This window comes from Pongo abelii, chromosome 10, assembly GCF_028885655.2.
Source record: "Pongo abelii isolate AG06213 chromosome 10, NHGRI_mPonAbe1-v2.0_pri, whole genome shotgun sequence".
NCBI classification, from domain to species: domain Eukaryota; kingdom Metazoa; phylum Chordata; class Mammalia; order Primates; family Hominidae; genus Pongo; species Pongo abelii.
This window is the reverse complement of record NC_071995.2, coordinates 108,763,051-108,778,109: the sequence shown is the minus strand read 5'-3', so window position 1 is coordinate 108,778,109 and position 15,059 is coordinate 108,763,051. Positions and strand designations below refer to the sequence as shown.

The following is a 15,059-nucleotide window of genomic DNA, read 5'->3' as shown; positions in this document are numbered from 1 at the left end:
CGATCTCCTGACCTCGTGATCCGCCGGCCTCAGCCTCCCAAAGTACTGGGATTACAGGCAGGAGCCACCACACCTGGCCTGCTTTTGCTTCTATTTATGTGGCAAATTACATTTATTGATTTGTGTATGTTGAGCCAGCCTTGAATCTCAGCAAAAAAGCCTACTTGATTATGATGGGTTAATTTTTTTTTTTTTTTTTTTTTTTCCTGAGACAGAGACTCGCTCTGTTGCCCAGGCTGTAGTGCAATGGCACGATCTTGGCTCACTGCAACCTCCACCTCCCAGGTTCAAGCGATTCTCCTGCCTCAGCCTCCCAAGTAGCTGCGATTACAGGCACGTGCCACCAGGCCCGGCTAATCTTTTGTATTTTGTTTTTGTTTTGTTTTGTTTTGTTTTGTTTTTGAGACAGAGTCTTGCTCTGTGGCCCAGGCTGGAGTGCAGTGGCGCAGTCTTGGCTCACTGCAAGCTCCGCCTCCTGGGTTCATGCCATTCTCCTGCCTCAGCCTCCTGAGTAGCTGGGACGACAGGCGCCCGCCACCACACCCGGCTGATTTTTTTGTATCTTTAGTAGAGACGGGGTTTCACCACGTTGGCCAGGCTGGTCTTGAACTCCTGACCTCGTGATCCGCCTGTCTCAGCTTCCCAAAGTGCTGGGACTACAGGTGTGAGCCACTGCGCCCAGCCGTGGTGGATTAACTTTTGATGTGCTGCTGGATTTGGTTTGCTAATATTTTGTTGACAGTTTTTAAAAAAATCTGTGTTCATCATGGATTTTGGCCTGAAGTTTTCCTTTTTTGTTGTGTCTCTGCCAGGTTTTGGTATCAGGCTGATGTTGGCTTCACAGAATGAGTTAGGGAGGAGCCTCTCCTCTTTGATTATTTGGAATAATTTCAGTAGGATGTTCTTCTTTGTCTGGTAGAATTCGGCTGTGAATCTCTTGAACTGGGGAGACGAAGGTTGCAGTGAGCTGAGATCATGCCACAGCACTCCAGCCTAAACGACAGAGTCTCACTCTGTTGCCCAGGCTGGAATGTCGTGGCACAATCATGGCTGACTGCACCCTCAACCTCCCCAGTCTCAAATGATTCTCCCACCTCAGCCTCTCAAGTGGCTGGGATCACAGGCATGTACCACCAAGCCTGGCTAATTTGTGTGTGTGTGTGTGTGTGTGTTTTGTTTTTGTTTTTTTTAGATGAAGTCTCGCTCTGTCACCCAGGCTGGAGTGCAGTGGCACGATCTCGGCTCACTGCAACTTCCACCTCCTGAATTTAAGCGATTCTCCTGCCTCAGCCTCCTGAGTAGCTTGGATTACAGGTGCCCGCCACCATGCCCGGCTAATTTTTTTTGTATTTTTAGTAGAGACAGGGTTTCACCATGTTGGCCAGGCTGGTCTTGAACTCCTGACCTCAAGTGATCTGCCTGCCTCGGCCTCCCAAAGTACTGGGATTATAGGCATGAGCCACCGCGCCCGGCCAATTTTTGTCTTTTTTGGAGAGATGGGGTTTCACCATGTTGTCCAGACTGGTCTCAAATTCTTGGGCTTAAGTAGTCTGCCTGCCTTGGCCTCCCAAAGTGCTGGGATTACAGGCGTGAGCCACCACATCTGGCCTTTTTTTTTTCCCCCTTTTTTAATCCCCAGCAGAATCTGGCTGAAGAATTCAGAATTTGAAATTTTGCATAGAAATGCATATACTAGCTACTTCCATTGATTAATAAGACTTGGTATGTGTTGGGTTTTTTTTTTTTCCCCTTACCAAAGATTTAAAAAATTAGGCACAGTGGCAAATGCCTGTAATACTAGCTACTTGGGAGGCTGAGGTGGAAGGGTTGCTTGAGCCAAGGGGTTCAGTTCTGCCTGGGCAACATAACGAGACCCTGTGTTTAAAAAACAAAAAAAAACTATTTGAAAAATTAAACAAGACTTAGAAATAGATGTTAGAGTAGATTTCTTCATTCCTGTGATAAGGGTTACTGCATCTTGGACAATTCTAGGTTAGATTTGAAGGAAGGCAGCTCATCTCCTGAATGTATAAGAGCTTTTCTGCAGTAGTACAGAATTCGGTATATCACGGGCCTTTTCCTACCCTGAAAGACTTTATTACAGCATATTATACAGGCCAAGAATAATGTAGTAGAGAGGGTATTGTATAAGGCAGGATCCTGTAGCTTACACAGTGTAGAATTTGAAGTCCTAAAGCCCTAATTACAGTAACAACTAATAATAATAACTGTTATTATAGCATTTGTATTCTTTGAGCACTTTATTATATCACTAAATCCTTATGATAACCCTGTGAATAGGGCCGGGCATGGTAGCTCATGCCTGTAATCCCAACACTTTGGGAGGCCAAGGTGGGAGGATCACTTCAGCTCGTAAGTTCAAGACCAGCCTGGGCAACATAGTGAGACCTCATCTGTATTGAAAAATAAAAAATTAGCAGGGCATGGTGGCCGGCGCCTGTAGTCCCAGCTGTTTGGGAGGCTGAGGTGGAAGGATTGCTTGAGCCCAGGATACTGAGGCTGCAGTGAGCCATGATCACTCCACTGCACTCCAGCCTGGATGACAGAGCAAGCAAGACCCTTTATAAAAAGAAAAATGCCACCTTTTTTAATTTTTTTTTTTTTTTTTTGAGACAGGGTCTCGCTCTGTCACGCAGGCTGGAGTGCAGTGGCATGATCACAGCTCACTGCAGCCTCCACTGCCCAGGCTCAGGTGATCTTCCCACCTCAGCCTCGTTAGTAGCTGGGACTACAGGTGCGCATGCCACCACACCCAACTAATTTTTGTATTTTTTGTGGAGCCAGAGTCTTGCTACGTTGCCCAGGCTGGTCTCAAACCCCTGGGCTCAAGTGATCCTCCCACCTCAGCCCCCCAAAGTGCTGGGATTACAGGCATGAGCCACTGCATCTGGCCATTGTTGACATTTTTGAGATGAGGAAAGTAAGGTTCAGATTGCTTAAAGCCCTTTCTCCAGGCCACACAGCTTGAAGTGGGTATAGTTTGAAATTCAGGTCTGTCATACGTCAGCCACGCACAGTCACCTCTTCACACAGTCCTGCCTCTCACTCAGGTTCTGGTTGTGCCACTTCTTAGACAAGTCATGCATTTGGGCAAGTCAGCCTTCACAGCCCTAGTTTCCTTATCAGTAAAGTGGCCTGACCCCACCTTACAGCCCAGGGACAGTTGTGACTGGCAAAGGAGAGACTGGTCCATGCACTTTACCGAGACAAATAAAGATTATGCCTTACTGATGTAACATATATTAAAATGGTCTATCAGCTGCCCTAGGACATCATTCTTTACACCTCTAACCACGATTCCTTTTTTGTTTCTGCGTTTTTCAGCAACTCCATTCGAGCGTGAGAACAGGGAATCTTGAAACCTGTTTGAGACTGTTATCTTTAGGAGCACAAGCCAACTTCTTTCATCCTGTAAGAAAACATGAATTGCTTCAGATATTGAAACTAAGTGAGTTGTGTTCATGTAGCCTTTATTTAATGTGCTCTTTTGTCTGCTTTTTATTAATGATTCTTAGGAAAAAGGAAACACCCCACTCCATGTTGCCTCCAAAGCAGGGCAGATTTTACAGGCTGAATTATTGGCAGTATATGGAGCAGACCCAGGCACGCAGGATTCTAGTGGGAAAACTCCCGTTGATTATGCAAGGTAAGAGACCTAGATTCTCGCTCCTTCTCTCTGGGATTTTTTTGTTGGGTATGATTCCTTGTTAAGTAGCTAAGTTGTATATGTTAATATTTAACCCCTTTAAAGATGTACGTTATTTTATTTTACAGATGAAGACATTTCAAATGCATATAAGCTCAGCCTGGCAAAGTTGAGGAAGGCTAGAATCATGAACCAGTGTGCTAAGCTTCCAGTCTTTTACTTGATCCTTTATAACACAGTGATGTTTGAGCTGTAGTCAGATTCCAAATCAAGTATCAAGAATTACAGAATGTACTCTTCTATTTTTTAATACTCTTAGTTATTGCTTGAACTTAAAAGCAAATATATACATAGATATGTGATTAAACAAGTATAGTAAAAAGTTAATTGTAAGGTTTGGGTAGTAGACATCTAAGTGCTCACTCTAGGCCAGGCATGGTGGCTCACACCTGTAATCCCAGCACTTTGAGGGTCCAAGGCGGATGGGTTACTTGAGGCCAGAAGTTCGAGATCAGCCTGGACAACATGCTGAAACCCTGTCTCTACTGAAAATACAAAAAAAAAAAATTGGCTGGGCATGGTGGCAGGCAACTGTAATCCCACTACCTAGGAGGCTGAGGCAGGAGGATCACTTGAACCTGGGAGGCAGAGGTTGCTGTGAGCCGAGATCATGCCACTGCACTCCAGTCTGGGTAACAGGGCAAGACTGTCTCAAAAAAAAAAAAAGTGCTCACTGAAAAATTCTTTAAATTTTTCTTTATTAATAAAGTCCTTGAAAAATAAATCTGTAGGTTAGTCTTGAATATCATTTAAATGGCCAAAGATCAATCATCTTTCTTTCTTTTTCCAAAGTACTTTTATTAACTGTGAAGCACAATACTCTGCTCCACAGAGGATAAAATGGGCGAATAACAAAACTGCCTTCCCAGAATTTACTCTCTTGGAAAAGATGATTCATAAATGCCTGAAAGAGTTCAAGGAGGCAAGACCATATGGGATTCATTGCCAAAATAGATAATTGGTCTTAAAAAGCATATATAGGGTTTCTTCATTGTGGTCCAAATCATTTAAGAAATTTCTTCAGCTGGTCTTGAAGAATGGGTTGGATTTGAATGTGTGAAGGAGGAGCTGAAGCATTCCAGGTAAGAGGAAAGGCAGGAGTCAAGATTAGGAGGCAGGGAGGGACAAAGTGTGTTCAGCACAGCAGGAGACCTGACTGGAAAGAACAGAGTGGGTCTGGGAATAACAGCAGGAGTACAGTATTGCACAGTGCTTCATTATTTCACAGAGCACTAAAAAAGAAAAGAGCTCAGCCAATTAAATTATGGTGTATCATCAATTGTAGGATACTTCCTGATTTCACAAATACTAAAAAATGAAAGAATAAGATGTGCCTCTCACAAATCAAAGCTGTGTGGTAGGTTGGAGGGTGTTGTGAGTGCCTTGAATGGTGGGGAGAGAAGCTGGCTGAAACTATCAGGTTGGTGCAAAAGTAATTGCAGTTTTTGCCATTATTTTTAAGGACAAAAACCACAAAATATACTTGATCTTGGACGAGAGCCCTGGGTAAATGATACTTATTATCACTTACCTTGGAATTTTCGCACTTGCACCTTGCATATAATAATCTCAATATATTTTGTATCCTTGTCACTGAAAGGATTCTAAGCAGCCTAAGTGTTTATTTTATGGATGTTGAAAGGTAAACTTAATATTTTCTGTTGTGCAGATTGAAGATAAGGAGGCAGAAGTAGCTGTAGGCGTGAGCTGTGCGTTAGGTTGGCCTGTCTCTCGCTGACTTGAAGCCTTTGAAGTGGTTACTAGACTCTCATCCAGAGTCAGACTGGCTGCATCAGCATCACCTAGGGGAAGGACCTTCTTCAACATATTGGCCCCTGGCCCCATCCTGTCCCCATTGATTCAGAATTTCCAAGGGTGGGGCCTGCACATGGTATATTTCTAGAAATGCGCTAGTTAATTTTTGAGAACCTCTACCCTAAACCATTGATTAATTTCATTTTTTTACCTCATTAAATTAAGTCATTTTTTATCCTTCCCTCTCATAAGTCTTTGAATTTCTTACTAAATATTCTATTTTTTGCCTTAATAAGGGAAAGGGGATAGTTCAGATGGTGAAAACAGTTTATAAAAGTGGGATGCAAAGTAGACTTCAGAAATCTACCTCCCACAAGAAGGTTAATGATTCTCAAAAGTTTTGTGTGATAAACTGCTCAGGTGTCTCAGGAGACGTCTTTGTACTTCTCCATTTTAAAGCCAGTGAATAGTGAGCAATATAAATGGTACTTTGTTTTCTCTTGGTAGGCAAGGAGGGCACCATGAGCTGGCAGAGCGCCTTGTGGAAATACAGTATGAGCTAACGGACAGACTAGCCTTCTATCTCTGTGGCAGGAAACCAGGTGAGTGGATGGAGAACGACCGTTTCACATCTCCAGTTGGGAAGGTTCTAGAAAAACAAGTTGGGACACTATTTGTTATTACTTCCTCTGCTTTAACATATCACTGAGAAAGCTGTACATATGGGTTTTAATTTGAAAGGATAACTACAGAATTGTCAGTTACATGTAAAAGATATAAAGTTGGACAAATCTTAGATTTTTCATTTTTAATAGCTCTAGAGAAATGACTATTTCAAGAATCAGATTGAATAATCAAAGCAAAATTGAATGGGTACCACAGTTCTTGAACATGGTGGGACTACGAATGTAGGAGCAAAGCAATAACCTTTGTAGTTATTTGAAAAATTCTTCCTAAGGAATGGAAAAAAAGTCCGGAAGTAAACTTTGCCAAAGCCAACTTGGCTATTTGTGATAGGGAACAGGGGTCAGCAAACCATGGTTTGTAGCCCAAATCTAGCCAGCTACTTGTTTTATTAAACAAAGTTTTGTATCGTGCCACTGCACTTCAGCCTGGGTGACAGAATCAGACTCTGTCTCAAAATAAATAAATAAATAAATAAATAAATAAAGCTTCTGCCGGGTGCAATGGATTGTGCCTGTAATCCTAGCACTTTGGGAGGCCAAGGCAGGAAGACTGCTTGCGCCTAGGAATTCGAGACTAGCCTGGGCAAGAGGGGTGAGACTCCGTCTCCACAAAAAAGTTTTTTTAAAAATCAGCCAGGCATGGTGGTGCGTGCCTGTAGTCCCAGGTACTTGGGAGGCTGGGACTTGAGCCCAGGAATTCAAGGTGACAGTGAGCTATGATTGTGCCACTGCACTCCAGCCTGGGTGCAGTGACAAAGCAAGACCCCCATCTCTCTAAAAAATAAATGAATAAAGTTTTATTGCAAGAAAGCCACGCCCAATTATTTATACCTTGTGTATGGCTGCTTTCACATAACAACAGCAGAGTTGAATAGGTTAAGTCGTTGCAACAGGCCAGATGGCCACAAAGCCTAAAATATTTACTATTTGGCCCTTTACAGAAAATATTGGCCAACCCCTGATGTACAACATTCACATACATGTATGCAGTGGTTCTCCATCCTGGTTGTACGATAGAGTTAAGAGCCTCTAGTGTAGTTTCAATTCTGGGTGAGATGGAGTAAGCACACCCCACCGTGTCTCCTGCAAAATAGAACTAACAGACCTGGACCAAATGCTTGGAGTAGCTAGCTAAAGACTCTGAAAAGTAAATCCTGGTTGGTGGATTAGGGAACTCAAAGTGTCATCAGCTGGTGGTGAGTGTCCTCTTTGTCTTACTTCTGATAGGACTTCAATGACAGCCTGAAACCTGGAAGTACATAATGAGTGCAAAAAAGCCTTTTTCTGTGGGGTGCCGTGGCTCACGCCTGTAATCCCAGCATTTTGGGAGGCTGAGGTGAGCGGATCACGAGGTCAGGAGATCCAGATCATCCTGGCCAACATGGTGAAACCCCATCTCTACTAAAAATACAAAAAAATTAGCTGGGCGTGGTGGCAGGCACCTATAGTCCCAGCTACTCGGGAGGCTGAGGCAGAATTGCTTGAACCTAGGAGGCAGAGATTGCAGTGAGCCAAGATTGTGCCACTGCACTCCAGCCTGGGTGACAGAATGAGACTCCATCTCAAAAAAAAAAAAAAAAAAAGCCTTTTTCTGGTTAAAGAGCAGGAAATGGGACTTCTACAGGACAGAGAGGAAGGGGATTCCCCTGGGGTTTTTTCCTCCTCCTCCCTTTTTCTGATCTCTCCCATCCAGCCCCTAGGCAAGCCTGTGGCTGCAATAGCAGCAGCAGCAGTGGCAGCACAGGTTCCTAAATCTCTGAGCAAGGGAATGAGGGGGGATCCTGATTGCTTTTCTTTTTCTCTCTATTCTCTCACCATCTGCCCAGGAGGCAGAACCTCACCTGGTCAGTTGCCTGCTAAGACAAAAATATTAACATTTTTGCATAAAGTTTAAAGAAGACCCAGAGTCTCATAACATAACATTCACAATGTCCAGGATACCATCCATAATGACTTGACATATGAGTAATTCTCATGTACTTGCCAGGGAAGGCAGCCAACAGATGCCAACCCCAAGATGACACAAATGTTGGAGTTATCAGACAGATTTTAAAGCAGCTAGTAAGACCATGCTATAAGAAGTAAAAGCAAACATTCTTGAAACAAACAGGAATATAGAAAGTCCCATCAGAGAAATAGAAGATACAGAAGAGAACCAAATAGGAATATTAGAACTGAAAAATACAAACACTAAAAATAGAAAACTCACTGGATGGGCTTAATAGAAGAATAGAGATGACAAAGAGAGTCAACGAATTGAAAACAGATCACTAGAAATTATCTGGTTTAAGCAACAGAGAAGGAAAAAGAGTAGGAAGAAAAAATTGAACAGTCTCAGGGACCTGTGGGAAAATACTAAAATGTCTGACATTTATGTCACTGGATTCCCAATAAGAGATGAGAAAGAGTGGTGTGTGCAGAAAACGTATTTGAAGAAATATTGGCAAAAAAACCCCTCTAAATTTGGGACAGGCTCAATGGCTCACACCTGTAATCCTAGCACTTTGGGAGGCCGAGGTAGGCAGATGGTTTGAGGTTGGGAGTTTGAGACCAGCCTGGCCAACATGGTGAAACCCCATCTCTACTAAAAATACAAAAATTAGCTGGGCATGTTGGTGCGCACCTGTAATCCCAGCTACTCAGGTGGCTGAGGCACAAGAATCACTTGAACCTGGGAGGTAGAGATTGCAGTGAGTCCAGATTGCGCCACTGCACTCCAACCTGGGCAACAGAGCGAAACTCTGTCTCAAAAAAAACAAAAAAAAACCTCTAAATTTGGTGAAAGATGTAAACTTACAGATTCAAGAAACTTAGAAAATTCCAAAGAAGATAAACTCAAATCCACAGTTGAGACACATCAAAATCAAACTGTTGAAAACTAAAGTTGAAGAAAACATCTTGAAAGCAGCCAGGAAAAAGTGACACATAACATATATAGAAAAACAGTGATTTGAATGATTGTGGATTTCTTATCAGAAACCATAGAGATGAGAAGGAAATGAAATAATACTTTGTTTTGTTTGTTTGTTTGTTTGAGATGGAGTCTCTCTCTGTTGCCCAGGCTGGAGTGCAGTGGTGCAATCTTGGCTCACTAACCTCCGCCTCCCAGGTTCAAGCGATTTTCTTGCCTCAGCCTCCTGAGTAACTGGGATTACACATGCCTGCCACCATGCCCGGCTAATTTTTGCATATTTAGTAGAGATAGGGTTTCACCATGTTGGCCAGGTTGGTCTCAAACTCCCGACCTCGTGATCCGCCCACCTCGGCCTCCCAAAGGGCTGGGACTGCAGGCATGAGCCACCTCACCCGGCCGGAATAATACTTTTATTATTATTATTATTTTGAGACAGGGTCTCACTCCATCGCCTAGGCTGGAGTGCAGTGGCGTGATCTCGATTCACTGAAACCTCAACCTCTTGAGCTCAAGTGATCCTCCCACCTCAGCATCCACAGTAGCTGGGACTACAGCTGTGTGCCACTGTGCCCAGACAACTTTTGTATTTTTTGTAGAGATGGGGTTTCACCATGTTGCCCAGGCTGGTCTTGAATTCCTGAGCTCAAGTAATCCACCCACCTGGGCCTCCCAATGTGATAGGATTACAGGCATGAGCCACTGCTCCTTTTTTATTATTATTATTTTTTATTATTATTATTTTTTCTCATCTTCTTTGTGATGGTAGAAACAATACTTTTAAAGTGCTAAAAGAAAAGAGCTGTCAACCCAGAACTCTATATCCAATGAAAATAACCTTTGGAATGAAGGCAAAATAAGGACATTCTAACAGGAAAAAAAAGAATTATTATTTACTTTAATAGAAATGCTAGAGAAAGTTCTTTGGGTGGAAGGGAAATGATGCCAGAGGGAATCTTGGAACTTTAGGAATGAAAGAAAAACAACAGAAATGTTAAAGATCTGGCAGAGTAAGACCCTGTCTCAAGAAACAAACAAAAAGTTGAAATTGTCATACATATCTTAAAGCTATAACATTTTCAGCCAGGTGCAGTAGCTCAAGCCTGTAATCCCAGCACTTTGGCAGGCCGAGGGAGGCGGATCACCTGAGGTCAGGAGTTTGAGACCAGCTTGGCCAACATGGTGAAACCCTGTCTCTACTAAAACTACAAAAATTAACCGGGATGGTGGCACATGCCTGTAAACCCAGCTACTCAGGAGGCTGAGGCAGGAGAACCACTTGAACCTAGGAGGCAAAGGTTACAGTGAGCCGAGATTGTGCCACTGCACTCCCGCCTGGGCGACAGGGAGACTCCATCTCAAAAAAAAAAAAAAAAACAAAACTCCGGGCACGGTGGCTCACACCTGTAATCCCAGCACTTTGGGAGGCCGAGGTGGGTGGATCACGAGGTCAGGAGATCAAAACCATCAAAACACGGTGAAACCCCGTCTCTACTACAAATACAAAAAATTAGCCGGGCGTGGTGGCAGGCACCTGTAGTCCCAGCTACTCGGGAGGCTGAGGCAGGAGGATGGCATGAACCCGGAAGGCGGAGCTTGCAGTGAGCCGAGATTGCGCCACTGCACTCCAACCTGGGCGACATAGTGAGACTCCATCTCAAAAAAAAAAAAAAAAAAAAAATTGTCTAGTAGGGTTTTCAGCATATATCAGTGTAATACATTTGACAACTATAATATAGAAGGGGGTAGGGTAAAAAATATAATGGTAAGATTTCTGCCTTCTACTGGAAATGTAAAATAGGATTTCTAAGTAGACTGAAAAGTTGGGGGGGGGGGGGGGTGTGTGTGTGTGTGTGTGTGTGTGTGTGTGTGTGTGTAGTAATTTCTACCATAACCACTGAAAAAAGACTACAAGCCAGGCACGGTGGCTTGTGTGTGTGTGTGTGTGTGTGTGTGTGTGTAGTAATTTCTACCATAACCACTGAAAAAAGACTACAAGCCAGGCACGGTGGCTCACGCCTGTAATCCCAGCACTTTGGGAGGCTGAGGTGGGCAGATCATGAGGTCAAGAGATTGAGACCATCCTGGCCAACATGGTGAAACCCCGTCTCTTCTAAAAATACAAAAATTAGCTAGACATGGTGGTGCGCGCCTGTAGCCTCAGCTACTTGGGAGGCTGAGGCAGGAAAATCGCTTGAACCCAGGAGGCAGAGGTTGCAGTGAGCCGAGATCATGCCACTCCACTCCAGCCTGGGTGACAGAGTGAGACTCCATCTAAAAAAAAAAAAAAAAAAAAATACTTTACAAAGATATGTGATCAAAAATGCTAGAGGTAAATGAAAATGGAGTATTAAAAATTACTCAAATCATCAAAAGATATTTTGTTTCAAAATATTCAAAAGAGAGGAGGGGGGAGAACAAAAAACTAAGGACCAAATAGAAAATAAATAATAACATCATAGACTTAAATCCATACATATCAATAATTACATTAAATGTTAATGACCCAAACACACATATCAATAATTACATTAAATGTTAATGACCCAAACACATCAATGAAAAGCAGAGATTGTCAGAATGAATTAAAAAACAAAAGGGGCTGGGAGCTGCAGCTCACACCTGTAATCCCAACACTTCAGGGAGCCTGAAGCAATTCTCCTAATCGCTTAAGCATAGGAGTTTGAGACCAGCCCGAGCAGCAGAGCAAGATCCTTTCACTACAAAAAATTTTATAGAAAGCAGCCAGGCATAGTGGTGCATGCCCATAGTCTCAGCTACTCAGGAGGGGCTGAGGTGGGAGGATCACTTGAGCTCAGGAGGTCAAGGCTGCAGTGAGCGCTGATCATGCCACTGCTCTCCAGCCTGGAGAACAGAGCAAGACCCTGCCTCAAGAAACAAACAAAAAACCATAAGGCCTAATATATACTGTCTATAAGAAACCCATTTTAAATATAACAATATAGGTAATAAGTTAAAAGCCAAAAGTATAAAAAGATATACCATGCAAAGGCTCAGGAAAAGAAAGCTAGGGTGGCTATATTAATATCAGACAAAGTAGACTTCAGAGGAAGGAATATTAGCACGGATAGAGAGGGACATAATATTATCATAAATGAGTCAATTCATCAAGAAGGCATAATAGTTCTAAATGTGTACACATCCAGCAACAGACCTTCAAAATGTATGAAGCAAACTTTGATAGAACTAAAAGGAGAGAAGGTCAAATCTACAATTATTGTTGGAGACTCTACACTCATCTTTTAGTAATAGATAGAACTAGTAGATAGAAAATCATTAAGGATATAGAACTAAACCAGACCAAAACCCAGCTAGATCTAGTTGATGTTTATAGACTCTTCTACCTGACAACATTAGAATATACATTCTTTTCAAGTACATATTGAACATTCACCCAGATAGACCATATCCTGGGTCATAAGACAAACCTTAGCAAATCTAAAAGAATTAAAATTGTATAAAGTATATTTTCAGACCATAATAGTATTAAGCTACAGATAGGTAATACAAATAAAACTGGAGAACACCCAAGTGCTTGAAGTTGAACAACATGCTGCTTTTTTTTGGAGACAGAGCCTCACGCTGTTGCCCAGGCTGGAGTGCAGTGGTGCAATCTCGGCTCACTGCAACCTCTACCTCTTGGGTTCAAGCAATTCTTCTGTCTCAGCCTCCCTAGTACTGGGATTACAGGCGCGTGCCACCACACCCAGCTAATTTTTGTATTTTTAGTAGAGATAGGGTTTCACCATGTTGACCAGGCTGGTCTCGGACTCCTGGCCTCAGGTGATCCACCCACCTTAGCCTCCCACAGTGCTGAGATTACAGGTGTGAGCTACCGTGCCCAGCCCTGAACAACACACTTCTAACTAATCCATGGATCTAAGAGGAAGTCTTAAGGGAAAAATTATTTTCCACTGAATGAAAATGAAAATGCAGCATATCAGAATTTCTGGAATGCAGCCAAAGCAATGCTTAGAGGAAACTTTATAGTATTTAAATTCTTACCTTAGAAAAGAAGAAAGGTCTCAAATCATTCTCATCATTATTTTTTGAGACAGTGTCTTGCTCTGTCACCCACGCTGGAATGCAGTGGTGCAATCTTGGCTCACTGCAACCTCCCTCTCCCGGGTTCAAGTGATTCTCCTGCCTCAGCCTCCTGAGGAACTGGGATTACAGGCATGCAGCACCATGCCTGGCACATTTTTGTATTTTTAGTAGAGATGGAGTTTCACCATGTTGGCCAGGCTGGTCTCTAACTCCCCACCTCAAATGATCTGCCTGCCTCAGCCTCTCAAAGTGCTGGGATTACAGGTGTGAGCCACCGCGCCTAGCCTCAAATTATTAATCTAAGCTCCTCCCTTAAGAAACTTTAAAAAAAAAAGAGCAAAATAAACCTCAACCAAACAGAAGCCAGCAAATAGTAAAGAGCAGAAATCAATGAAACTGAAAGAAGGAAACAGTAGCAAAAAATCAATGAAACTGAAAGAAGGAAACAGTAGCGAAAAATCAATGAAACCAAAAGCTGGTTTTTCAGAAGGATTAGTAAAACTCATACATGTCTGGCAACACTGACAAAAAGGAGAGCATACAGATGGAGTTGTCACTATAAACCCCACAGACATTGAAGGATAATTGAAAAAAAAATACAAAGCAGACCGGGCACGATGGCTCATGCCTGTAATCCCAGCACTTTGGGAGGCTGAGGCAGGTGGATCACCTGAGGTCAGGAATTCGAGACCAACCTGGCCAACATGGTGAAACTCCGTCTCTACTAAAAATACAAAAATTAGCTGGGCATGATGGTGGGCGCCTGTTATCCCGGCTACTTGGGAGGCTGAGGCAGGAAAATCGCTTAAACCTGGGAGGCAGAGGTTGCAGTGAGCTGAGATTGTGCCACTGCACTCCAGCCTGGGCGACAGATTCAGACTCCATCTCTAATAATAATAATAATAATAATAATAATAATAGTAATACAGACCAGGCATAGTGGCTCACAGTGGTAATCACAACACTTTGAAAGGCCGAAGTAGGAGGATTGCTTGAGGCCAAGAGTTTGTGACCAGCCTGGGCAACATAGCAAGACCCCATCTACAAAACTGCAACAACAAAAAAATCAGCCTAGCATGATGGCACGTGCCTGTAGTCCCAGTTACTCTGGAGGCTGAGGTGAAAGGATTGCTTGAGCCCAGGAGGTCAAGGCTGCAGTGAGCTGTGTTCGCACCACTGTACTCTAGCCTGGGTGACAGAGTGAGACCCTGTCTCAAAAAAAATAGAGAAAAATGCAACATAACCAAGTGGGATTTCCAGATAGGCAAGACTGATTTAATATTTGAAAATCAGGCCAGGTGCGGTGGCTCACGCCTGTAATCCCAACACTTTGGGAGGCCAAGGTGGGTGGATCACCTGAGGTCGGGAGTTTGAGACCAGCCTGGCCAACATGGTGAAACCCCATCTGTACTAAAAATACAAAATTAACTGGGCATGGTGGTGCATGCATGTAGCTACTTCGGAGGCTGAGGCAGGAGAATCACTTAGAACCCGGGAAGCGGAGGTTGCAGTGAGCTGAGATTGCACCATTGCACACCCGCCTGGGCGACAGAGCGAGACTGTGTCTCAAAAAAAAAAAAAAAAATCAGTTAATCTATCACGTTAACAGTAAAAAAGAAAAACTATATAATCATATCAGTTGATGCAGAAGAAGCATTCAACAAACTTCAGCATCCATTCATGTTTTAAAAAAAACTCCTAGCAAACTAGGAATAGATGAGACTTCCTTGATCTGATAAACGGTATCTATTTAATGATGAAAGACAGTGTTTGCTCTCAAATTGGGAGAAAGACTAGGGTGTCCACTCTTACCATTTCTCTTCTACATCACACTGGAAATCCTAACCAGTGTCAAGAGGCAAGAAAAAGAAATAAAAGGCATACAGATTGAAAAGGAAGAAATCAGACTGTC

At 43.0% G+C, this 15,059-nt stretch overlaps 1 protein-coding gene across 25 annotated transcripts in view; it reads left to right on the top strand.

The window, feature by feature from the left end:
* The window catches only part of GIT2 (GIT ArfGAP 2), a 66,735-nt gene that overhangs the window by 9,268 nt on the left and 42,408 nt on the right, over nt 1-15,059 (top strand). For all 25 annotated transcript variants that reach the window (XM_063711896.1, XM_024256573.3, XM_063711892.1 and 22 more), the window contains exons 5-7: nt 3,346-3,432; nt 3,537-3,667; nt 5,990-6,084. In XM_063711896.1, the coding sequence (XP_063567966.1) occupies nt 3,346-3,432; nt 3,537-3,667; nt 5,990-6,084 (313 nt within the window). The remainder of the gene's footprint in view (nt 1-3,345; nt 3,433-3,536; nt 3,668-5,989; nt 6,085-15,059) is intronic.